The 26,094-nt window shown below is 48.5% G+C and overlaps 6 protein-coding genes across 6 annotated transcripts; 3 read left to right on the forward strand and 3 right to left on the reverse strand.

The window, feature by feature from the left end:
- Nucleotides 1-418: 418 nt before the first annotated feature.
- PHATRDRAFT_29633 (predicted protein) lies at nt 419-3,794 on the reverse strand. The gene is made up of 4 exons (XM_002183114.1): nt 2,586-3,794; nt 2,120-2,414; nt 1,729-2,020; nt 419-1,665 (listed from the first exon to the last, which is right to left on the reverse strand). The coding sequence occupies exons 1-4, from the start codon at nt 3,637-3,639 to the stop codon at nt 457-459; spliced, it is 2,850 nt and encodes a 949-aa protein (XP_002183150.1). The 5' UTR covers nt 3,640-3,794; the 3' UTR covers nt 419-456.
- A 1,746-nt stretch (nt 3,795-5,540) lies between these two features.
- On the forward strand, nt 5,541-6,902 carry PHATRDRAFT_22510 (predicted protein; the record flags this gene model as incomplete). The annotated part of the gene is made up of 1 exon (XM_002182990.1): nt 5,541-6,902. One exon carries the CDS (start codon nt 5,541-5,543, stop codon nt 6,900-6,902), a length of 1,362 nt encoding a protein of 453 aa, XP_002183026.1.
- A 379-nt stretch (nt 6,903-7,281) lies between these two features.
- On the reverse strand, nt 7,282-8,321 carry PHATRDRAFT_48515 (predicted protein; the record flags this gene model as incomplete). The annotated part of the gene is made up of 1 exon (XM_002183115.1): nt 7,282-8,321. Exon 1 carries the CDS (start codon nt 8,212-8,214, stop codon nt 7,282-7,284), a length of 933 nt encoding a protein of 310 aa, XP_002183151.1. The 5' UTR covers nt 8,215-8,321.
- An 8,804-nt stretch (nt 8,322-17,125) lies between these two features.
- Nucleotides 17,126-20,005, forward strand: PHATRDRAFT_15186 (predicted protein; the record flags this gene model as incomplete). The annotated part of the gene is made up of 1 exon (XM_002182991.1): nt 17,126-20,005. The coding sequence occupies one exon, from the start codon at nt 17,126-17,128 to the stop codon at nt 20,003-20,005; it is 2,880 nt and encodes a 959-aa protein (XP_002183027.1).
- Nucleotides 20,006-22,580: 2,575 nt separating this feature from the next.
- On the forward strand, nt 22,581-24,021 carry PHATRDRAFT_48517 (predicted protein; the record flags this gene model as incomplete). The annotated part of the gene is made up of 2 exons (XM_002182992.1): nt 22,581-23,404; nt 23,503-24,021. The coding sequence occupies exons 1-2, from the start codon at nt 22,712-22,714 to the stop codon at nt 24,019-24,021; spliced, it is 1,212 nt and encodes a 403-aa protein (XP_002183028.1). The 5' UTR covers nt 22,581-22,711.
- A 194-nt stretch (nt 24,022-24,215) lies between these two features.
- Nucleotides 24,216-25,874, reverse strand: PHATRDRAFT_48518 (predicted protein; the record flags this gene model as incomplete). Its single annotated transcript, XM_002183116.1, has 1 exon — nt 24,216-25,874. The coding sequence occupies exon 1, from the start codon at nt 25,335-25,337 to the stop codon at nt 24,216-24,218; it is 1,122 nt and encodes a 373-aa protein (XP_002183152.1). The 5' UTR covers nt 25,338-25,874.
- Between the last annotated feature and the right edge of the window lie 220 nt (nt 25,875-26,094).

Consider the following 26,094-nt stretch of genomic DNA (forward strand, 5'->3'; position numbering starts at 1 on the left):
TATCTAGGACGACTATCTCGCATTTAGTTCAGGCATTGACTCGATAAACGGAAAAGAACCGTTAGCGCTGAGGAATTTCATCAAATGTAGCATTGCCAAGGAATTCAACAGGCGCTTGGAAAAAGGATAATTAATGATTGTGAACACGATACTAACGACGAATACAATGGCTGCATCTGAGAGAGGCACCAAGAGAACTAGAACCGATCGGGGTAGCATTTGTTTAGGAATATTGACTGTAAGGCTGTCCTACCCATGTATATGTATATAGAGCAATGCCATACAGATAGGCAATCACGCATAGACTGTATCGCTCAACAAGACTCCCGGAACTTGGAAATGTCACCACCCTACGTTAGCGTGGATCAATTTGATGCTTATGTCAAGCCGGGTCGACCGTAAATACATCTAGTTCATATCGAAGCTATATGTTCGATCATTTTACTTGCCAATTGCCTATTTGCATTCGGCCACAAAAGTCTCGATCTCCTTGTCGCTAAAAGGTGATGCTTGCACCACTGACCGCGTCTCGCACAAAGCCGTCAATGCCTTGCATCCTGGTCGGGCAAAGACCAAAATCAAGCAATTCTCCGTTTGTGAAAAGAAACCCGCTTCGCAGTATGTCAGGTAATAGTTCCAGGCCCGTAAAAAGACATCGTCAAAACCAAGCTGGCGCACAAAGGGTTCTTCGGCGTTGAAACGACGACGCCACTCAGCCAAAGTTTGGGCGTAGTGCAGTCCAATGTTATCGACGTGCTCTAGCGTCAACGTCGATCCTCGGTAGGCGGCGTCTACGAGCGCGTGTAAGGAAGGGCAGCAGGAGCCAGGAAAGATTATGGTGTTGATAAAGTCGGTCGAACGTAAATAGTTCTCATATCGTTCTTCTGGTGTCGTAATAGCCTCCATAACAAGGACGCCGTCACGACACAGGACCTGTTCGACGGCCCAGAAGAATTCTACCAAATGACCGTGTCCAACAGCTTCAATCATTTCGCAGCTCAGCACACGGTCAAACATACCGCAGTTGCTCTTGCGCGCGCAAAAGGTCCGATAATCCACGACTTCGAACGTAATGAGGGACTCAATACCTTCTTCTTTGACGCGCTTTTCGGCAAGTGCTTTTTGCTCCACTGAAAGCGTTATACCAGTCACTTTGCATCCGTACTTTTTGGCGGCATGAATAGACAATCCGCCCCAACCAAAGCCAATGTCCAGGACCGTTTGTCCGGGCTGAATCTGGGCACGATCCAACAGTGTATCCAACTTACGCCACTGTGCTTCTTCGAGGGACCCGCGAAAGACGAGTCCAGAGTGCGGGCGTGGAGCAGGCACGGCATCGTAAATCGCCGACGAATACATAAGTGTCTCCTTGTCCAAGAAAGTCTTGAATAGATCGTTGGAAAGATCGTAGTGCGCGTGGATGTTTTTTAGGCTACCCCCTCGTTCGGAATTGTCCATTGTCAATTTGTAGCGAAGGTAATTGACGAAGGAACCCATCTGAGCCAATACCAATCCCGATGCGTTGGACAACGCGTTGGCGTACTTGTGCCCCCGACCCGCTCGACGAGGTATGTGTGCTTTTGCAGCATTGTCATCACGGTTCCCGATCAGCAGCAAAAAGAGACGGGTCAAGCCAATCGGATCACCCAGAGTGATGGTTGCTTCCTCGGACGCATGTTCCGGGCGAATGACAGGATGGTAGGATGACGTCTTTTCGAGAGGCTCCACAATGAAATGCCCAGCCATGTACGATCGTGCGAGACCCAGGTCGTATTCGGTCGCCAGTTTGACAAAGAACCATGGATCAAATACGCGAATTGTCACGTCACTAGTGTCACAGCCACACGGTGTGCCGTCGCCAAAGCTAACCACGGATCCATCGTTAAACTTCAGACGCAAGCGACCCATTTGGACGGCCTGCTTCATGAAATAAAAGGAAAGTTGTCGGCAGATTGCGACGGGCAAATCGTACGTGACACGTTGGTACAGGGCTTGCCACAAGGTCATTCGGGTGTGATTGCTCGAGAGATCCGGTGGTGGCAAGATGAGTGCATCTGGTGTACTAGGAGTCTCGTCAGTAGCCCGCGCCTCCGTCACCCACGGTAAGGGAACAGCGGACATGGCCGTGGCGACTCGAAATCCATCGCGACATCCGTCTTCGTGAAACCCGTACCCGGACCAGGCACCACAAAACCAGAGACCGTCCTTTCCCTGGAGAGCGCCGAGTTTTTCTCTGGCTTGGAGCGTCTTACTGTTGAACTGAGGGTGTGCGAGAATGACCCGCTGGTGCGTCAAGGCTGGTTCCGGCGCGTGGTGGGGATTGAGTGATACGAAAATGTCGCGGTCCGTTTCAAGATTTTGCAGCCGATTCAACCAGTAGGTCACAAAGACTGCCTTCATGCGACCGTGGATGCCTTCCAGCGTAGGCTGTGCTGGTACTGCTGTTTTTTCGTGGAATGAATCTTGGTCTTCGGGTAGTGCAGAGTGTGCAACGTTACCAAATCCCGATTCGGCACCTTCAAAGGCTTCGCCTTTTTTGCTACTGGTGGAATGGAAGGGTAGCATGTGTTGACTGCGTCCGAGACAATTCCAGGACGCCCATGCGTGACGACGTTTCGGCATGAGTGACGGATCAGAATGGACGTACACAACGTTGTCGGCGTATTCAATCTGTGCCAAAAGTTGGAGGAGAAGCTGGTGATCTTGGTGCTCCTTATTGGTGGGATTGTTGCTCACACTAGTGCTGCGTTGCAGAATGTCGTGGGCCGTGGGTGGATGACAGGCAAAGACTACTTGATCAAACACGCCGAGGGAGACTTCGGTGGCTGATCCGTGCTCGCCGTCCTCTTTCCGCAAAGTAACGAGACGGTAGGTTTGGTCCTCTAGTTTTTCCACCTTGTGAACGGGCGTGTCCAAATGGACCGCTTCGAAGCCGAGAATACTCTGTACCAGGTTGGTGTACTGCTGCGACCTTCCGGCGACCGTCTTCCACTGCGGTCGATCGAACAGTTGGAGCATTTTGTGATTGCACAAGAATCCAATGAGCTGGGCGGCGGGGAATCGCAAGACGTCCTCCATACTGGCACTCCATAGCGCCGCCATCATGGGAAATACGTAGAATTTGGCAAATTCTGTTGAATATCCGTGTTCGCGGAGATACTGTGCCGTGGTGACGTGTTTGCGGGGATCGTCGTCGGTGAGGAGCAGAATATTGGCGGCTTGCTGATTGAAACGGATCATGTCCTTGAGGAAACGGTAGAACGGGGGGCTAACGAGCTGTCGGCGATTCGCAAAGAGACCGTCGAGTCCGTCGGAACTCCATTCGACCGTGTCACCCCCGTCGAGGCTGACGGAAAGACTCATATCCGAGTCTTCCTGTGTCACACCCAACGTCCGGAACCACTCCACCATGTTGGGATAATTGGTTTCGTTGTACACCATAAAGCCAATATCCACGTCGACCCCGTCCACGTTGGTTGTGTAGGCGTGCCCGCCGAGACGGGATTCCGCTTCGAAGAGTTGGACGTGTGCACCGGTGTTGACGGACAAGTGCCAAGCAGCGGACAATCCCGCTACTCCGCCACCGACAATGGCGACTTTCTGGTCGGTCAAGGCGGAAGGTGCTGCGTGCTCTACCATGTTGGCCGTAGAGTGCCTGCCTTGTCTGAATGGTTACACAATCGAGAGTGACAACCGAAAGACTGGGTGTTGTTAAATACAATGGACAAGGATTGGCTGTTACAGCGAGTCCTTGAAGATGTACGAAAGGAAGCAACAACGATTCGGTCGATCGATCGAATCGATGTGTGGATGGAGGATCAGATTCCCGGATCCGTTGGTTTACTCGATGATGTGGTGGAGGCGCACCAGAAGACAGGCAAGGAGGAAATCTACCCTACGCTACGGGGCACTCTTCCCGTGTTCTCGGAAGGGTTTCGGTACTGTTTCCAAAATATAATCATACTCGAAACGCTTCCGTGACATTTACGATGAAGGAATTTTACAAGAATGTCGGAACCGAATTCCTAGTTGTTCGTTGGCAATCGTGTCTGTTTCGGGGATAGATTTCGTTTTCTCCCACACAAAATGAGTCAGAGTATGCCGTCAATTATAAGTGCAAATGTCCCGACTACTATTCTGGCTTTGTCTCTCCTCCGGGAAAAAGATCCCGTGATCGTCCGTCACAGCCACCCATGGAACAACAGATGTGTCAAGGACAGACCGAAAACCCTGCCGATGCCTATTGTTTGCCTCGTCGTCGAAGGGATCACCCCAACCAAAATCCGTCACCGACCGCAATTCTTCAGAATCCTCGGGGTTCCCCCCACGGAATCTCAAAACCACATTTTCTAGATTGACTCACACACTCACTATTCCTTCCTGCGATATCACTCGTTCCTTCTCCTTGCACTATTCCAAAAACGTACACGACACATTACTCGATTCGTTTTGGTTGTCATACCTACTTGCAGATCTTGAACGTTCCCCTTCCACACGACAATTGAACACCCACCGAAACGACTCGGTCGATCCATTGAAGGACTCGCCGTTCTGGATTGCCGATTCCGGGTACGCGAATTGGAAAGAATCCAATCTCGAGTTACGGTTCGTTCCACCACTGGCCATTTCCCCCTTGGATTGGCACTGATTCATCCCAACGTATCTACCTGTATGCATCCGAGTCACACAACACCATGAAGAAGTCACTACCAAAGACACCGTCCTCGTCCCCGTTGGCTTTTTATTCTTCCGCTCTGCAGACGCCCGACACGCCGGAGAAGCCGCAACGTTCCAAACTAGTACAAGCGACCACGACCAAAACTGCCACCGAAAGTCTCCTGTCCCGTCACAACACGACATCACGCAAATCTCTGTACGTACTGACCTCCGTTTGGCTCAGTCTGTGCGCCGGTCTCGTACTCAAGCATCAGCAACTTTTGGCCGTCTTTTTCGCCTTTTGTGCAAGCTTTGCCTGGGCAGCGATCCTTTCCACACGAACGCGGTGGACCACAAATCATCGGGCCCACGAACGCCATTTCTCCGTTGCAAAAACTGTCGATTCGTCAACCCTTACCGATTCGAATGCTTCCGCCACGTTCCACACGCAAACCAAACACTGGGTGGGATTGGCTGTATGTCTGGCCGCCCTGCTTTGCTGCTACAGTGGAAGCGCTACGATTGATCGCGACAACGCATCAAACACTCTTGGAGAGACTGCAATAACAACAACTACTACTCTGGGATGCTCACCGGAATATTTGGCACTTTCTCTCGTCGCCGGATACTTGGCCTTTGATCACTGGTTCTCCGCGCTCTTTTGTCAACCACCGCCGCCATCCAAGCTGGCGATTGTGGAAGATGCTTGCACCCTTACCTTCGTCCTCATTGTACTCGTACTCTGGGGGCCCAATCTTCATCGACAACAGCAAGGAACAAATGTCTACGCACAGCCATCGTATCAAGCACTCATTCTCGCCTGGCTCGGCTACAAGAGTTTCCGCCTCGCCTTTTCTATGCGCGTAACGTCGACAATGGCAAGGATGGCTACGACTACCCCGAGCCAGTCCAAGACACTCGACCCATTGCTATTGTGGATGATTCACGGAAACTACTATGACCTCCACACGTATGTATCGCGGCATCCCGGTGGAAAGGAAGCTATTCTGTTGGGACGCGGTCGCGACTGCACCGCCTTGTTCGAATCCTACCATCCCTTCACTTCGCAGCACCGTCGTGTATTGGAAAAACATCGAGTGACAATTGACACCTCGTTTTGCAGCAAACAGCAAGACAGAAAAGTATCGAAACAAACAGTTTCATCCAGCGAACAAGCCAGTGACGTCTTTTACAACATGTTGTGTCAGCGCGTCGCGCACGCACTGCAATCTCAAGGAGTGGATCCGATCCGTGATCGAGGTGCCACATGGACACGCAGTATCTACTACGTCTTTCTGTTCGCCGCATTGCTAGCTAGCGGATACGCTCACTGCACGGGAAGCCTACTCGGTAGCCTTCTCTTTGGTGTGGCTGGTTGGTTTATTGGTGCTTTGGGACACGATGGCGGCCACTTTGCTGTCTCTCGCCGAGCCTGGCTCAACGATTTTTCCGTCTGGGGTATTTCCTGGTTGTGCAATCCTATCATGTGGCAACACCAGCACACGTACGCGCACCATAGTTTCACCAACGAATTTGATCACGATCCGGATTTGCACCACTTCACAACCTTTCTCCGAGTACATCGCAAGTTTCAGCAAAACTGTATTTATCGCAACCAAGCCAACTGGGTGTACGTGTTTTGGGCCTATACCTTTGTTACCTTTGGCGCATGCTTTTGGATTCCATGGGGCGTGTTGCGGGAGCAGACCTTGTACGGACTCGTCGATTGGACGGATCGGAAGCGTCCGTCACGGACGGCGGCCTTTGTGTTCCACTTGGTAACCTACTTTGGTCTCGTCATGGTGCTCCCCTTTTGGACGCACGGAACTTGGTACAAGGCGTGTTTGGGTGTCATCTTGCACATGACCACCTCGGGCTTGATCTTTGCCTTTTTCTCGCAAATCAATCACATCAACGAACTATCGTTGGACGAAAAGGTCGTGAAACTGCACCGATCCACGTTGGATCCTACCGTGCGCGATTCGTGGGCCGTAGCGCAGGTGGAAGCCTCCAACAATTTTTGCACCGACTCGGCATTTTGGCATCTGTTCTCCAACGGACTTAATTTGCAAATTGAACACCATCTGTTTCCGGGAATCAACCATTGCCACTTGCATCACATCGCGCCGGTCGTCCGCGAAACCTGCAATGAGTACGGTGTGCGGTACAAGTCGTACGATAGTTGGTCCGATATAATGCGAGCAATGTTGAAGTGGCTCGACCAATTGTCGGTTGGTCTGGACTGAGCTTGAGTCGGAAAGGCTAGCAACGAATGATATCTGTTTAGAAAACGAAGCGCGGCATTTGTACTTTTTCCCCGCCCGCTGCAACGACGAGACTGTCAGGACCCAATTGTGATGGTGAAAAAACCCAGCTTATAAAGTTTAGTAGTGCACAAAGTATGAACACAGATATCTGGTAGGTGGCCCGTTCGTGTCAACAAGATCCTGTAGTTGCCTTAAAAAGCGTCTACTTTTTGTCTGGCGTGGAGGTTGTACCGGTACTGTAACAGGAATTGCCACCAGGAACATGGGTGGGCTCCAAACTGCACTTCTCCAGGCGTGGTGAGATCGGAACTCGCCGATTGCCGTTCACCGAGAATTGATGGCTGCTGCGCCGTCGTTCTCAGCGGTAGCAGTAGCGTTTGGACTTGGCTTCATTTTCGGCTGCAGTTTCGACTTCTTGGACTGTGACAGTTTCGAGAACTCCGGCTTTATCAACATCTGTAGTTCCGCCGTTCCGGTCTACGCTTTCGTCGCTGGCAGTATCTTGATCGACGGAGGAAGCGACCTCTGTGGACATTGCTTCGTTGTGCGTAATCGTTTCCTCGTACGCTAGAGTGTCGTCATTGGGTGCGTCTCCATCGGTATTTTTACATTGTTCATTGCGTGTGGTCTCATTGTTGACCGTAGCTGTATCGTTGCCGACGGTGATTCCGCCGTGGTTGTCAGTGGCTTCCTCGTGCACTGTAACTTGTTCCTCGTCCAACAGTGCGGCAGAGGAAACTTCGGTGCGTACACGTTCGTCGGTGACAGTAATGTCGTTGTAGTTGGCTGTACTGTTATCGTCCGTGTGCGATGCGATGACGCCCTGGGTACCTACGGCTTGCACGTTGACAGCCACTTGTTCCTCCTCCAAAACTACGCCATTGGGTTCTGTAACGGGATGAATTGGCGTCTGGTTCGACTCTCTCGGATCTGACGGTACGTGTGGTAAGGATGGCGTTGAGGTCGGTTCCAACACGGACGGTTGAAAACTGTTCGGAATTGATACAGGCAAGAGTTGTTCCCTGGACAATTCGACGATATTTTTCTCGTCCACATTGATTGAATGGGATGCGTTCGTAGTTTCCGTGACGGACCGCCGTTGTCGTTGTCGGAGTAGACTAGGAGGATCCGCCCAGGCCCACCGGGCCAAACGTCGCTGCGCATCCCAGGCCGCCTCGACTTCGCGTCGCACGTCGCGATTCAGGACTCGTTGCAGACGCGCAATCTCGATCGTCCCGGACGGCATCGTTTGCTCCGGTTCCAGCGGAGAACTCCGATCGCCGTGACTCATGGACGGATGCCGTCGTGACGTGGGACGTGCCTGGATCCAATCGGCTCACTGTAAAATAATTTGGTTGGTTGGTTGGTCACGTTCGTGCCGCTAGCGATAGGTGTCCGTCCCCCCTTTGGAACACGGTCGTCACGGTTGACAGTGAATGTCGTTACTGCACAAGGATAGATTTAGAAAACTGCAACGATAACGGGCGAGAATTGTCTAAGGAACCGAAAGGATCCTGCATACTTTCGTAGACGATCAAAGGCGTAAAAACATAAGATTATAGACTTGTCAGATAGACTTTGGGATATGAACCCTCATGTACCGCTTGACGTAGGGGTTTTCTAGTCCCACACATTGAAACCATAAACATAGACATGGACATGGAGAGATGTGTCCCCTCAAAACCACTATGGGAAAAAATAGGGATCCACAACTTGTAAAATAAAAACTTTGACACTGCATGCAATGACACGTAGTACTGCAAATGCAATTTGTTCCGATACTGTTTTCATCGAAACGGGAAAGTCGGCAAACCCTTCTTCACTTGAATCAATATAAAATTTGACGCATAAGATTCTGTCGTACTGGAGCTGACTGAACCTTTGTTAGCGCATTGGCTAAGTTTGTTTCCGACGGCTCATAAGCAATCTTGATAACTCCCATCGCGACATTCTCTCGTACAAAGTGATATGCAATAGCATTACTCTTCTTCTTCTTCAACATTGATTCCGGCGCTGTAGTATTGTGTACCACCGACATATTGTCGCACAAAACTCTAGCCGGACCATCAATCGGAGTTCCCATCATCCGTAACTTATACCTTAAACCCTGAATCATCTCCGTAGCAATCTTTAATGCAACAAACTCACTTCCAAACGAAGATGTTTCAACTGAATTCTGACGCTTCGAAAACCACATAATCGGAGAATGATTGAGATATATCAAAACACCTGTTTGTGAACAACGAGTGACTTTGTCTCCAGCATGGTCAGCGTCAACAAAAGCAGTAATCTCCACAGCCCTACCACGTGGCTTTGGAGCATTCGGCGGAATAGGTTCCTTCACATTACCATAAAAATCCGTCCAATCTGCACCATCTATAAAATGGTTCTCAATATCAGCATATGAATCATCAAACACGAGTCGAGACCTGTTGTGAGATTTCAAATAAGCAAAAATATGAAGAACAGCACTCAAGTGTCCTTCTCGTGGCATCGCGAGAAATGATGAAAGCATAGATACTTCACACATAATATCAATACAACCAATTTCAACTGCCCATCTCAAAACACCAATCTGAGACTGAAAATAGTTAGCATGCTCTGCATTCAACACAGGAGAAACATCAAGTTCTGGTGGATATTTTGTCGACATTGGCAATGACACTTTGTTAGGCAAACCTCTTTTGATTTCGCTCAAATCTTTCTCAACATTCGCGACAGCTTGTTTCACGTAATTCGTCGAACTCATAGACCATCGCGGTTTGTCTGGCTTATCGGGAAGTGAAAAGTGTCCAAGATTCGCTCCCAAATATGTCTCCGTTGTCTTAATCGATTCCGGTTTAAGCTTGAAATGTTTTCCGATAGTATCCAGGATACTTTTCGGATCATGACTGATACATAGGAAATCATCCATGTAAATAAGCACATACTCATAAAATTCGAGACCACCTTCATTCTGAAATGGTCTTAACCAAACATCTGGATCTGCAATACAAGAGGTAAGCGTCAATTCTTCCATTGTTGCAGCTAAGTGAGCATGCCAAGCAGCTCCACTTGACTTCAAACCATACAACACTCAAACAATAATTGCATAATGACTTTCCGTCAAATTCCCAAATTCTGGACCACATGTTGTATATACCTTTTCTCGAACTGCGGCATTCAAATATTCATTTTGTGCATCAGCACCAAGTATTTGCATCAAATCCAACACTGCAATAAGTAACGCAATTCGAACACTGTCCCTCGAAACAACGCTAGCATAAATAATTGAACTCGGCGGATCTGTAATGTGTCCCCCGGCGACAAATCTGGCTTTGCAAGTGAAGTCCATTTTGATATCAAAAATCATATGACAAGGTATCCAAGTGTAACCAACTGGTTTCGACGCACTGGGCTCAAGAACTTTGAACGCTGGCATAACGTTTTTCATTTCTTTTCTGATTGCATCCAACCATATAGAAGTGTTAGTATAACAATCAATTTCGAGAGCTTCCTTTACTGACTTTGGCATACAAATACCAAATTTGTGAGTCCGTTTCAGGTATCTGGCCTTTACTGCTGAAATAATTCTCTCTCGTTTGCGTAATACGTCCGGTACCCACCAGGCAAAAGCTGGTTCATGGACTAACTTGTTTGCAACAACATATTTGACAACATCAACAGGATTTGATTCTTTCAGATCTTTCAAGGGAATCCATGTATTTGATCCATCTTTCCATTGAAGTAAAAGTTGCCAACCTTTTGTTGTTTGACGCATTTGTTTCACACCACATTTGTCTGTATAATACAGATTGTCAGCAGCAACCGCCAATCCTTCCTTCCGGTGATCAACAATTTCATCCATTAAAAGATAACAACAACCCTTGTCATCAACCTTTGAATAAAGATGCTCAGCAATAACATTAGCTCCGTATTCCTATACATTACCGTCTGGAAATTGAACTTCTAAGATATGAGTGTCCAAAACTGGATCAGGATTTGACCTCCCAATTGGATTACCATCTCAAGCTTTCTTTTGTCCAATTATTTGACCAGCACCAATATGATCATGTTTTGGTATTACAACCTCAGCATTGATATACTTGTTAAATGCTTTGTGATTGTACTTGTCTGCTTGTGGCATTGTTTCCTGGTCCCCTGAATAATTGTCCAAATACGTTTCGAACTCACTGGGTTCCACCTCGAAAACATGAGTATTCTTAACACAATCATCTTTGTTCATAACAAAACAAGCATTCTTCTCAAGACTCTCCTGAAGTAACTTCACCTGTTGAGAATTAAGATCACTTGTAGAATGTGGGGACTAAGTAGTTCGCGAAATAATTTGCGAATTTCTGCCAAGTATACAAGCACACAAGGCATCACCAATATTGTGAGCAGGTCCGAGCCAGCAACCAAGTTTCCGCTTATCCTCTGGAAAGTCAACTGGATCCAAATACCATACCCAATCATACCATGCAAACTTGCATAAGTGACTAATATCCGTTGTATCTCCCAATACTGCCGTATTCGGGACGTTGTCGTTCAACGCGAAAATATTATGCGCAATTGACGATTGAATCAAACATTGCAACTCCAAGCAAATATCACAATTGTACTGACGCTTGTGATTTCGACATAGCAGCATTTGTCATATGCTTCAATGCTTTAATTGCGGTTTCCGCTCGATTCAACCATGGTGAATATGGCTCAATCTCTTTAGCATGAGCTCCTGCAGCACGAACCTTTTGTCTGAACTCTCCTTGAACTAATTCTTTTGCACCATCTGAAATAATTTCAGCTGGAACTCCCTCACAATGAAACAACAAATCCAACATATTGTGAGCCTGACCTTTCGACTTCATTGGGTAAGCACAAGTCCAGTCAACATTGTTCACATAAATTTGAGCACAAGAATTTCCTCGAGACGAGACAACATTCGAAACATCGTATCCGTATTGTCAACTGGAATGACAGTTTTGAGTACCGGTTCGCGCGAAAAAGGCGAGCCTGTGGAAACTAATCTTGTGTGTTTGGCCACAAATCCCGACAAGGATGGTTTTGGACAGGCGCAATCCCAGCTGAGTATTCAGAAACATGATGTGACTGTTTCGGGACTCGATCGTTGCCATGCTAAGGAGCATGGTAACTATGATGAATGTGCCCACAGTGCCGTGTATAACACCATGGAGAATAGTGAAACGGACCACAATGGCACTTGGCAGATTGTGGGGCCAAATGGAAAGTGAACAGATTAGCTCTTTAGTTTAGAGTTTATAAATCTTAACAACAATTGTGTGAAAACCATATTTGTTAGTTTGTATCTCTTCATTAGAAGCCAGACAAGTCTTGATCACCTTGTGCTGTCTTCAGAAGCCAGGAGATACTTGACATTGACACATATACAAACTTGTACGCAAGTGACAATATCTCAACTGTGAAGTGACTGGTTTAACTCTCTTTGCTAACAATTGACTAGCAATATCCTTGACCCCTCTTTGAGTTGTTGCAAGTAATGTTCGCTTTGCTGTCAATAAACCAATGTTCCATCGCTTCGCCAACTCTTCTGGCATTACCTTATACCTGTAAATCGAGAACTGTGCAACACTAACAATACAAGTCTTTTCAAGTTCATCAATCAAATGTTTGTCCTCCAACAACATCGAAACAGATGATAAAACCATTGATACTGTACTGTCTCTTGTTGTAACCATCTGACTGTTTGCATGTGCAGAATTTCTTGTTACCAACACACCCTTACTATCGGTAAACTTCTCCTCCTGATGAGAAAAATCTGTCAAATATGGATCCCAAATTGGACTTTCATAAGTAAGGTTCAACTTGTGAAAATTTCGAAACTCCTCCGCAAACGGCTTGCAAACTGGTTAGTAAGAAATGACTCCATCTAATGATAATGGTAACCTCACATTGTCTTTCGGGTAATAAATTGAATGCGATAACTCCGTAAGCTTTTCCAACAAAATTGGGGACAATCATTGACCTCAACATCTAGGGTAATGATGTGGTTACCGCAACCGGAGATGATACGTTGTTTCCCACCGAGTGGACGGGGTAGGTCGTCGACGTCAACCCCGTAAGCACGCATTTGCGTGCACGAATGGATAGTCTTTCCGGTACCAAGGTGAGCGTACTGGTGGAAGATACCAAGGATGGGGCCAAGAGTCGTTTCAATGACACCGGCGACGGTGGCGAGACGGAGATTGGATTTAACAAAGCATGTTCCATTATAGGAAAATGTAAGGCCTGATGAATAACTAAAATAAATGTCTCATATGTGAAAGGATGATCAAAAGCAAGTGCAGCAGAGACAATTGGTACAGACCAGGCTTGACCAAATGTAGATAAAAATGCAGAATCATCAACTGTTCGAGAGCTTTCTTGAAATATATAAGCTTGTCAACCAACACAACATGTATCCGCATGAGAATCTAACTCCGCGTGTGATATAATTGCACTCTCAAGTGACTGTATAGAAATAGAACGTGTAGACACAACCGACACCTTTGGTAATTGTCAAGAATTTCTCTGTGACATGCTTTGACCTGCCAATGACTTTGATGTAAGAGAATTTGGATCATTGTGACTGGTCTTTGACTTCTTTTTGTCATCATTGTCCTTAGAATTAACACCAGATGCATTTTGACGCTTTCCACCAGCTTCTTCACATAACGTATGCAAATGACACTTTTGTTCTGGATTCATGGTCTTGTACTCATCAAAAGTGTAATATCTATCCACCATACCACTGGTAGATCCCTTGTTGAAAACACCCTTGTTTCCACCACAACCACCACAACCACCAACCTTTATTACCACGTCCGGACCCTTTACCTTGCCCTCAACCACAACCAGATCAACCTGACAAAATATGTCAAAGCTGAGCCTGATTCTGCTCTTCAATAAATTCACTCAGAAAATTCACTGTCGCTTCAAAATCATTTTTCAAAGATGAGTTAGCACAAACAGTGGCAACTGCAGAATTTAGAAACGGTGCCTGAATACGTTTCAAAAATTTTCGAACTTTGGCTGCCTCCATCAAAGGTTCTCCAAACTCTGCCATATCTGTATGCGCTTGCTGATGAATTTCCGCAAAACGCTCAAAAGTAAAACCATGATGCTCTCCGTTATAAAACTTCGCTTCAAGGTCCCCTTCAGCTTGTGTCATAATCTTCGACTGATTTGTCGGTCCCAAATAATGCGAACGCAAAGCAAACCATGCCGCACGACTGTTTCAAGCTCTCGAATACAACGAAACCCAACTCCAAGCCGGACCTCCATGAGTACAACTACAAATAATGGTCCACACCTGACCATTGTCTGCCGCATAAGATTCTTCATCATGAGGACTGCAAGCAATCATTTCTTCAAACACATCCTGATAATTTTTGTCTGGACCCTCTGGAACTTCTTCCTCTTCACAAATAACGTAAGCAAGTGGGACTCCTGTTGTTCCTCAAATTTGCAGCAAATACTCCGCAATATTCTCGAAAGCATCACAAATCTTCTTTAAATCTTCAATCTGAGTAGGAGGCGTGAGGTCTTTTGTCAACTCTTTATCTTCCTTTTCGCGCTTCTTAATCTCAATCATCAAGTAAATACGCGCCGGATTAAACTGAACTGGATAAGGCCAAGAAGTGCGCTTCAAATGATGAACATAGTACGCCAACAAGACAAGACGCTCCTCCGCAGTGGGTGAAATTGCAACACCATTGCGAGGAATCACAGCCGGTGCTCCTGGTTCTTCCGCGTTAGGATTCGGGAGTGTACCCCCGGGATAACGAATATTCTTGCACATATCCTTGATAAAATCATCCGTCGCAATCTCGAAAACATCCATAGACGTAATCAAATCAGTAATAGCATCACGCTGTTCAACATCAACAATACCAATTGCTTGTAAAGCATTTCGAACTTGAGCTAAAGCGGCTGCCATGGTCAACTTTCTTCTTTCTTCCTGTGTCACAAACTCATAAAATTCTGTTAGTTGGTTAGGAACATTCAGTATTCTCACGCCACGTGAACACGAGAATTATTGATCATTGATGTCATCAAATGTGAATTTCACATATAGACTTGAATAAATGATATTGATAACGAGTACCGTTTCATAACCATACAATAAGTATGCAACGAACACTAGCAAACACAAAACAGCTGCCACTCCCATCCGTTCGAGATATTTAACCAATATCTATCAGAGTGGAGGATCCGTGACTACCTTGCGGTACAATTCCAATAAGAATTGTCGCATAAGTGTCAGGGAACCACCTTCCGATGGTTAAGTTCCACCGCCAATCTCTCCTCACAGTCATCACCCCTACTCACAGTCAATGACTGGAATTCCCAAATGTAGCCTAGCCAACTAATCTTATAATTTTAGGATCTACACAAACCAAAAGTGACAAGAATCCATTTTGAGTCTTGACTTACTGTGGTTAGGGTTTCGTTGATAGGTGGATGGACTATTTGTGATGACGTCATGTGTGATGTCATATAGTGTGATGATGAGGACACTGTGGTGTCCATAGTGATGATGCATGGATTTAGGATAGGAATTTATGATAATGAGTGCCTCCTGTGAGGCTCTCAGATTACTAGAAATTACCTTTTTGATTGTGATCTCCCCTTTGTTGATCTATTCAACAAGCTGCAGCCAAGGGATCTGATCAATCCCTATCTCAGCTTGTCAAAAAGGTCTGCTTCTCGAGGATAGTTGGTCCCGATACGATCTATTGCTTGACACAACCAACTCACTCCCTTGAGGAGTTCTTCCCCTTCCTTAATGCAAGGCTCCACCTAAGTCTTTACGGCAGGCGCAGACACTTTCGCGACAATAAGTAGCTGCTTTGATAAGCATACTACTTATCATCCACACCTGAATGATGCTCAAAACCCGAGCTTTTAGCAAACAATACAATTTTGTGCAATGCACCTTCTTTGATAGATGAAGAGATTCATGGATGCGTCCAGGAGATTTGCCTCGTTTCAGACCGTTAGACGGATACGAAACCCAGTAACCAATCAACACGTCTATCACATGGACCACTACAAGAAACTGGCAGTATATTCCAGGCCTCTGCAGGCATTGGCAACTTAACAATGACATGAAAAGCCAGGTATTTTGCCCTACCTCCTCAGGCACAATCGGAACCAGCGATCACTTCAAACACTCGAAAACACTACCTTTGATCCCGCTACCTCAGCATAGAACTACTGGGTCTGATAAACTAGAAAACTGCAACAATAACGGGCTAGAATTGTCTAAGGAACCGAAAGGATCCTGCATACTTTCGTAGACGATCAAAGGCGTAAAAACATAAGATTATAGACTTGTCAGATAGACTTTGGGATATGAACCCTCATGTACCGCTTGACGTAGGGGTTTTCTAGATTCACAGTCAGGATAACGCAAGTCATGATGTACGAGGGGAGTAGGCACAAACCCGGATTGAAGCGTGTTAACTACTTTTACTTTCCGGTGTGTGTACTTACAGTGACCTCACTGTAAAGTACGGACTGACCGTCCAGACGACTGGGTACGTCACTGTCCGTTAGTTGTTCGATTGGTAGGACGCGTACGCTAAGGACCCGAACGTATGCTGCCTCATCCGTTCGCCCGACAATTTCGTTCCTTCTCTTCCGTGGTGCATCACTCCCAGTCTGTCCATCAAAATTCCAACCAAGGTCACGTGGATAGCCAAGAGACACGAAGGTCAGTGGTCAAGGTTCACTATAAGAAAGGCAAAGTCGACACGATTCATTCATCCATCCCTTCGTCATCCCATTAATCGATTGGTTATTCAATCAATCAATCAGTCAGTCAGTCAGTCCGTAGCCTCGGTTTGGAAACAGCGGTACCTACAAAAGGGATCGAACAAAGGGTTCAACCGTCGCCGAACTCGAGTGGGTCCAGACGGAAATCGTTCCATCGCCCACACGTTCGCGGCTACATGAGTCGACTCGTCCCGTCGTCCGCTTTGTCACTTGGAGTTTGGTGGACAATAACAGTCCTCATGTGGACTTCTCTGGCCATGGTACGGTCCTTGGCACTGCACGGGAGGGGGGCCTCTACGATCCGCACTTCCCGACGACCCCCGGCATTCCTCGTCCCGTTGCGTACGGCGTCCTCTCTACCCGACGCACACCGCACCGCGTTGGCCAATACCAACAGTAATAGTGAGATCGACACCGAGATCAATATGGATACCGACACTGTTGTCTGGACCACCGACAAGGTCCGGAGTACCTTTATCGACTTTTTCGAACAGGAACCGCGATCACACACGTTCCAACGCAGTTCAGCCTGTGCCCCGCTCAACGATCCGACGCTTTTATTCACCAACGCCGGAATGAATCAGTTCAAGCCCGTCTTTTTGGGACAAGTCGATCCCAATTCGCCCCTCGCCAATGTACAAAGAGCCGTCAATAGTCAAAAGTGCATTCGAGCCGGTGGTAAGCACAACGACTTGGAAGACGTGGGACGGGACACCTACCATCACACGTTTTTCGAAATGCTAGGATCCTGGTCTTTCGGTGACTACTTTAAGAAAGAGGCCATTGACTACGCCTGGCAATTGCTCACCGAAGTTTATCGCCTCGATCCCGATCGATTGTACGCCACATACTTTCAGGGTGACGACGCCCTCGGACTCGCACCGGATTTCGAAGCCCGTGATTTGTGGCTCCGTTACTTGCCGGCAGCGCGGGTCATTGGCTGCGACGTCCGCGACAACTTTTGGGAAATGGGAGAAGTCGGACCCTGTGGACCCTGCAGCGAAATTCACTACGATCGCATCGGCAACCGCGACGCGGCCGCCTTCGTCAACGCCGACGACCCGCAAGTCATCGAAATATGGAACATTGTCTTTATTCAGTACAATCGGGAACCGGATAAACTGCAAACTCTCCCGGCAAAGCACATTGATACCGGTATGGGACTAGAACGACTCGTGTCTATTTTACAAAACAAGGATTCCAACTACGATATCGACGTCTTTCAACCACTCTTTGCCAAACTCGCCACGCACACGGACCGGGGACCCTACACCGGCCGGGTCGGCACAGACGACGTCGATTTAAAGGACACGGCCTATCGCGCCATTGCCGATCACGCCCGGACCCTCGCCTTTGCCATTGCCGACGGCGCCGTCCCCAACAATGAAGGACGCGGCTACGTCCTGCGACGCATCCTCCGACGGGCGACCCGATACGGACAACAAATTTTGCACTGCGCACCCGGATTCTTCGCCACGCTCATTCCCGTTGTTGTAGAAACCTTTGGAGAAACGTATCCGGAACTACGAGCGGCCGAATCTACCATTCTCGAAATCGTTCAGGAAGAAGAACAAGCCTTTGGTGACATGCTCGATCGTGGTATCAAGTTTTTTACCGAACTGGAAGGAGAACTCAAGGAAAATAAGGTTCTGGAAATATCAGGAGAAAAAGCATTCTTCATGTATGATACCCTTGGTTTTCCAGTTGACTTGACCGAACTAATGGCCCAAGAAGCCGGCTTGTCGGTGGACATGGCTGGCTTTGCCAACGCCATGGAAACGCAAAAGACTCGATCCCGGCAGGCTCAAAAGACGGCTCGCGCTGGAAATGCACCCGTCCTCGAACTTGTGGCCGAACAGACGGCCTGGTTGGTGGACCAAAATGTTTTGCCCACCGACGATGGGTTCAAGTACAAGTGGGACGTTCAGTTGCCGGCCACTGTCATGGCCCTGTACGGGAAGGACGGCTTTTTGACCGGTGACTCCACCGCAGACCAAGGCGACTTTGTCGGTATTGTGCTCGACAAATCTTCTTTTTATGCCGAAGCAGGGGGGCAGGAGGCTGATGTGGGCACGTTGGAGTTTTTGGACGAAGCCGGCACCATTACGGGTCGATTTACCGTGACGGATGTTCAAGTATACGCCGGATTCTTGTTACACAAGGGCGCCGTGGAAGAAGGTTCCATTGCCGTAGACCAAGCAGTGAATTGCAAGGTTGACTACGAGCGCCGGCGTATGATTGCGCCAAATCATTCCATGACGCACGTTCTGAACGCGGCCCTGCGCAACGTGTTGGGCGAAAAGTGCGATCAGCGTGGTTCGCTTTGCAACAACGAAAAGTTACGCTTCGACTTTGCCCACAAAAGAGCCATGACAATGCTAGAAATCAAAGCAGTTGAAGAATTTTGCCAGAAGAGCGTCGCTGACGCCCAGCCTGTCAAATCCAAAGTGATGTCCTTGGCCGATGCCCAAGCTATTGACGGTGTCCGTGCCGTCTTTGGTGAAGTTTATCCCGATCCGGTCCGAGTCATTGCCATTGGCGACAGTAGTTCGGTTGAGTTTTGCGGTGGGACACATTTGGAAAATACAGCCGAGGCGGAAGCCTTTGTTTTGGTGGAAGAAACTGCCGTCGCCAAGGGTATTCGTCGTGTGACAGCCGTAACCAAGGATGCCGCGAAGCGAGCTCTGGCCGGAGGAGTCAAATTTCAAGCATTGGTCGACAAAATTGAACAACTACCAGCTACGACGTCTGGATTATACAAACAGGCTGGGTCAGCGCGGAAAGATTTGGATGCGGCGTTTGTTTCCGCTGTACTCAAGGCAGAGCTACGAACAAGACTAGAAGCCATTCAAAAGAAAGCCAATGACGCGGCCAAGAAAGCATTACAGCAGCGTGTGGATTTGGTACTGAACGATGTGAAAAAGGATGTGGCGGTAGCATTGGAAGAAAAAATGCAAACGCTGGTACTTAATGTGGACATTGCGGCCGACTCCAAGGCCTCGCAGCGTGTCATGAATACGGTCAAGGAAATCGCCCCGGAGATGGCCTTTTTGGGCGTGAGTGAGGCCGAAAGCGGAAGTGGTGGCAAGATAATGGCGTTTGCTGTAGTGCCCGACAGGCTAATGGAAGAATTCGATCTCAGGGCGGACGAATGGATTCGTGCGACACTGGAATCTTGTGGTGGACGCGGCGGGGGCAAACCCGGCAGCGCACAAGGGCAGGCTCAGGATTGTGCAGACGTTTCCGGTGTTATGGATGCTGCGAACGCATTTGCGTCGTCCAAAGTCCAAAGCAAAACCTTATAAAGACTGCATTCCTTACTTTAATTTGGATCCCTCAGTTTTTCGAAAATTCTCGGTTTACAGTTGTTTTTGTTGCTAGATGATAGGTCGGTTTTTACTGGTTGTTCGCTAGGTGGTGGCTCGGTTTGGGCTCGGGTAGACTGTTATTGGGGGTGATTAGGTTGGGGTTGATAGGGGTGCCTGCCCGAGGTTGGAGGACAACCCCTTTCCACGGCGGTTGGCTCGAATTTTGACTCGACCGCGTTGGCAGGTTTCCGTTCTGTGATTGGAAGGCGACCGAGAACCTCGTCCTGCGTTCATGGGATTGCCAGGTTTTGGGTTAAAGTTTTTGAAACAAGTGCCCATGAAACAGCTTGGGCCCAAATTTACCAAGAATCACGTGAGAGCGCACCTTACTTACGGCTAAATTTCCAAATTTTCGGGAAGTAGACGTTTTTCTCGACCCCATCTATTAGCGATTTGATATATATGCATCTGTAGGATTGAGAAATTGAAATCATTCTCGTCACGCGCCGTCCGCTACACTTTGCATTATATCAGGGAACATTTTGCCCGGAGTGTCGCCGCGTTTTCGCGAGAAGAGGCGCTCGTTAGTCTCAATTTCCATTCGAGCACCGGACACAATCAAACAGTGAATTGATAATCGGCGGCTCAAGTATCCGTCTTTTTTTCTCCTGCGTTACTCACTTTCGGGTCTTGCTGTCGTCGAATGCGGTACGAACTGTAGTACATTGCCTCTATTCCACAGTTCCTGTCTATCCCGTTCTACACAACCGCTATTCACAGTCAGCAATGATTCCCTCTTCCGCCGTACTCATTTCGGACAATGTATCCATCCAATGTGTAAGTAACTGAGGATTTCTAGATGCCGATATCCGTTCAAGATATGTTCGGGAGTCCTTTGCATATGCGACTTGTCAAGAGCAAGCTTTGAGTTTGGTTCCAAGCTGCCTAAGGACTTGTCTGACTTTCCGTTCGCTTTACTTTTTCAGAAAGTCCGCAGGTCTCCGTGTTCCACCAATCCAAAGTTTTCTGATACACAGGATATTGCCTGCGTTTTGCGCAACTGGGGATGTCAAATTCCGGCAAAGTCCTCCGCCTCCCGCCTCGACAGCTCGAGCCAGCGGCTCATCGCAACGAAGAAGCATCACCAAGGTCCGGAACTCGTGCTGACTCCGATCCAAACCGTGCTTTTCATGCGCGATGAAACTCCCATGCGCCGAAATCGCAGACGAGTGGTACCAAACGAAAAGGCTTTGCCCTCCTATTCTATTCCCATGTCAGATATCCTAGTCGTGGAGACGTACGGTGATCACGACGCGGCGACCCGATACAAATTGAACGTCACTACGCTCAGCCTCGGCTATTTTGAGTTCGACGGAGTAACCCGCAACGGCCACGATATACTCATGGCTTTCCTGAAAGCCTCCGTAGATCCGGAACGAATTATTCACGAGGATTTGGGAGACGACACAATTCAATCGCAATCGTCCCAATCGTTGGGCGTGGACAGTGATGTGGACACCTTGAACGCACGGCAAATAAAGAGTCAAGTGGATCGGGAGACGTGGTCGGAAAAGCTTTCTCAACGAGTCGGGAAAGTCGTGCACTCCTTGGAGGAAATGTCCGGTTCGTTCTGTGATGTTGCATGCTGCCGAGACCCCGCCCACGACGTTGAAGTGCGCGAAAAGCCGCCAGTCGTCTATAACCTCGAAATGGACGAAGAAACATCCTTCATCACGTCTCCCTCAAACTCCAGAACGTGTACCCGACCACCATCATTGGCAACATCGGTCGAGTCGGAAATCGAGGTCTCGGACTATCGCCAATAAGACCATTGGCCCGAACACAAATAGCGTAGCCATTCGTTGTGCTCGGGCTGCCCGATTCTATCATAAATTGGATATGCACTGACTGGTTGTCGCCAACCTAGATTGGCCCGGGCCCCGGAAGGTAAAGGCCGCGTGTCGCTGACAATAGGCATTCCTCTGGATGTTTCGGAAGAGACTCTGGTCCAGAGCCACTTCAGTCGGGGTCAGCGGTCTCAGTCATGGCGTCTAATGATTCGGATCTTCCCCTGGATGGTAGGTTCAGTGTCGGAGTTTGCTGTAGCTATTTATAAAAAAAAGGTATGTCTACCGAATTGTCAGTCCACGCCTTGGATGTAGACCATCTGGCCTTTTGGGTCTGGCGGCTGTCGTTCCGCTATGAGGGCCAAGGAACTCGGATGCAGAAGATAAATAGAGAGGAGTATACCTACAGTTAGTCGAGAGTAACGAGTCGTAGCTATTGGAAAAACTAGGTCAATCATACTAATGTTTCCGTCATTTGCCCGAGGTGCGCTTTTGTGGTAGCACAGGCTGGTTATGTGACGGGTTGACCGTTTCATAGTTAGTCGTGTGCACTTACGGTTACCTTCAAAGAAGATGTTTCGGAAGGACAGACGCACCAACGCTTTTCCAAAAAGAGAAATGCATTAGTCGGCGTGGTGTGCTTCCTTTCGAGCGTGTGACAGTGAATTGGATGGAACGCAAACGCATGAAAAAGATCGATGCGACTGCATTCCTTTCTCTAGTAGTAGAGTTTCAGAGACGCAATTGCGTGCTTCCGCCGCTTCCGATCCGAAAGCGCAGCAGTGATTATTACTAGAATCTAGCAAAAGGGTACGTCTCGAATTCCGACGCTCTCGGTACTCAGTGGACCGACGTCATGAGCTTGCGGGATGCTGGACAGTCGCTTTGGATGTCGATGCCGTCGTCGTACCACGACGTCCAGGCTCATCACGTAGTCGTCGCGTACGCTGCATGGAATCTCTGGTCGTCCAGTCACCTCGCCGAACGTCTTTCCGACAAAGTCTTGAACTTGCTCAGTTCCTTTTCGGAACGTCTCGTGGGTTTGGTTCAATTGGGACTCGTCCCGGACTTTTTGATTCGCTTCGGCATCCGCATCCAATTGCGCGATCGCCTTGCGCTTCTCCGATCGACGGAAACCACCGCCGAACAGGACGACAAGATGCAGATTGTCCGACAACTACACACCATGCCTATTGCGGTCATGACTAAGGAAGCCAATGATCAGCATTACGAAGTGCCGGCGCGCTTTTACGATCTCTGTCTCGGGCCCTGCAAAAAGTATTCCTCCGGACTCTGGCCGACGTCACGCACCACCTTCGAAGAATCGGAAATTCTCATGCTGGATTTGTACTGTGAACGTGCCGAACTCGAGGATGGTATGAGTATTGTGGACTTGGGTTGTGGCTGGGGTAGCTTGACCCTGCACTTGTGTGCCAAGTATCCCAACGCCAAAATCACCTCCATTTCCAACTCGCACACTCAGAAGGATTACATTCTCAACACCGCCAAGGCGAGAGGACTCAATCACCAAAATATCAAGGTCATTACGGTACGTTGTCCGCACGTGGCACTCACTGGTACGCTACGGAGGATTCACCCGCACTTTACCGTTGCTCACCGTTTCCGCACGTTCCTACCTTACATTAGTGCAACGTCGCCGACGATGAGGGCGCGCTACAGGTTGTCCGTGACAACGACCGGGTCATGACGGTGGAAATGTTTGAGCACATGAAAAACTATGACGATCTCTTGCAGAAGGTGCACGGCTTTTTGAAACCCGGCGGCAAACTCTTTGTGCATATCTTCACCCACAAAGATTATACCTACCACTTTGAAGACGGTTGGATGAGTCGAAACTTCTTTTCCGGTGGGACCATGCCCAGTGACGATCTACTCCTTTACTTTGCCAAGTCTTTTGCAATCGAACAACACTGGCGCGTGAACGGAACTAACTACGAAAAGACTTCCAACGGCTGGTTGGCTTATTTGGACCAGAATTGGCGGAACGGATCTCTCAAACCCGTTCTGACGGAAGCCTACGGCGTTGGGAGCGAACGGGAGTGGTACGTCAACTGGCGCCTCTTTTTTATGGCCTGCGCCGAACTGTGGGGTTTCCGCGGTGGCAACGAATGGATCGTTTCGCATTATCTCTTTGTGAGTCGGTAAAGGTGGAACCGAGAAATAGTGATGAATGAACGAGCATGTTGGAACTGCACCTACGAAAATGGATGCCAAACATGCGGTGCCGATTCAATTAACTAGTCTTTGAATACGCGAAACATATCCAAATTGTTGGTAGCTAAGTGCTTGCCGTTGAATCTCGTTTATCGTATCGAGACTACGCAACTACCGGTAGCCAGCTACCATCCCTTGTACGCGATCCGAATCACCAACAGCAGTCCCAAACCAGCCGTAAAGGAGAAAAAGTGCGTAAAGTTGGCCCTTATGCCGTGAAAGTGTTTGACCTCGGGTATCAGATCACTCCCGGCAATATACAAAAAGTTACCCGCCGCAAAGGGCACCAAAAAATCCACATTTACGGCTTTCGACGTGGCGTAGGCTACGACTCCGCCGACGAGAAAGGGTAGCGCCGACAGAAAGTTCCACAGGAGTGCCTGCATAGGGCTCCATCCACCGTGTACAAGTATGGCAAAATCACCGAGCTCCTGCGGCAACTCGTGAGCCGCGGCAGCGCACCACGCCGATACGCCCAGTGGGACGCTGTCGACAAAACTGGCGCCGACGAACATGCCACCGAGAAAGTTATGGACAGCATCGGCGATAAGAATGAGATACGTCAAAGGCTTTTTCGATGGAATCGGTGGCGTTGCCGCGACGACTGTAGATGTTTGCTGGAGAGTGTCTGGGATTTGCGCGGATGTGGTATCGACAGTACACTGGATGTTGTCCTTACATGAGGCAACGTGAGGACATTGTGCTTCTTCATCCAAACAGTTCGCGGACTCTGAGCGAATGTGTGTTCTGGTGAAACCATCGGGAAGATGAAGAGATTCGTGTCGTCCACTATTCTCGCAAGAATCGTCATCCGTTTCTCTACCGTGGGGACGGTGGGAATTCACGCCGAGCTCGGTATCTAAACCGCATACGTGTGTGACACTTTGTGCAAACTCGTCTCGTACAGTACCCGTGTGGGGGTAGTGTTGGTGGTCACTGCGGAGGGGAGGGCAGGCGTGACTGTGGGTGTGTGAATGGTGCCAGTTGAGGAATTGCTCGAGTCCGTAAAAGATGACGAAGCCAGCGGCGAGCCACACGTAGAGGGAAGTAACGTTGCCCATGCTTTCCACCGCGGCCGGAATCATATGAAACAAGGCTCCTCCAATGAGCGAACCGGCCGAAAAGGCCACCAGCGGTGTAATGAGGGACTGAAATAGAGCTGGTTGCAGAAAGAGAGACAGTGCCCCGGCGAGCGCAATGAAGCTCATGAGAAAGCCAAAGAGAATAATCCAGAGTAGAGTTGACATGACAGTTGTGAGTGGGAAAAAGGTATCGCGTTGTGTCCAGGAAAGAAGTATTGGAGAGGCTCGTAGATAGGGCAGCGGGAGATAGAGGAGGGGATGCTTGTACTGGGTTGGGGTTTTTTATTGTGGGAGCGCAGCGCACGTCACGAGAGAGGGAGTTCAGGCCTTTTAGGAATCTAGGCCTGCTTTTCCCCCACGGATATCCAAATACGTTACAGTTCCTTAGAAGTCAAGCCTATTAGTGTAGAGCCAGCAAATGATTTGAAGGCGATTGCGGATCGAAGTCGCATGGTATGTTCCCGTAAAATTCGCAAGGCTCGCGAGGTTCGCAATATTCGCGAACGGTTCGGGTCCACGAAATGTGCGGATCATTGGAACAGGATCAGACGAAAAACGCAATCGCACGGTGCTACGGGAACGATTTGTGCACGCGCTTTCGCACGTCAATGTCGTATAGGTAAGACGCATCGAGATTTTTATGTGTGGGTTGGTCGTGGCCAAGAGTGATGGTTCATGCATGGTAGGTTACAGAGAGTCAATCCCCTTCCATCGGTATTTACATGATGGGTTTCTTCGTTGGATCTGGCGAATCTTAGACTCTAGACGGGACCAACCCACAATCCAGTCCCTATCTCGGTAGGTAGGTAGGTTGCTACTGGAAGTCGTACCCGTAGTCCCAACGAAGCCCGGATTTGACGTATTTATAAGTAGTTCAGTCTTGGTCCCCCAATGGTTGCCTTAAGTGTAAGCAGTCGAGTCA

The sequence above is a fragment of the Phaeodactylum tricornutum genome, chromosome 18, assembly GCF_000150955.2.
Source record: "Phaeodactylum tricornutum CCAP 1055/1 chromosome 18, whole genome shotgun sequence".
Classification (NCBI taxonomy): domain Eukaryota; phylum Bacillariophyta; class Bacillariophyceae; order Surirellales; family Neidiaceae; genus Phaeodactylum; species Phaeodactylum tricornutum.

Excerpts from the sequence above, each read along its gene's own strand:
- PHATRDRAFT_29633 (XM_002183114.1), bottom strand. The coding sequence starts at position 3,639 with ATGGTAGAGCACGCAGCACCTTCCGCCTTGACCGACCAGAAAGTCGCC. Across the intron at positions 2,415-2,585 it reads CGCATGGGCGTCCTGGAATT|GCATCCACGGTCGCATGAAG; the intron begins GTCTCGGACGCA and ends CTACGCTGGAAG. Across the intron at positions 2,021-2,119 it reads TTTCGAGTCGCCACGGCCAT|CAATCACACCCGAATGACCT; the intron begins GTCCGCTGTTCC and ends GGATCTCTCGAG.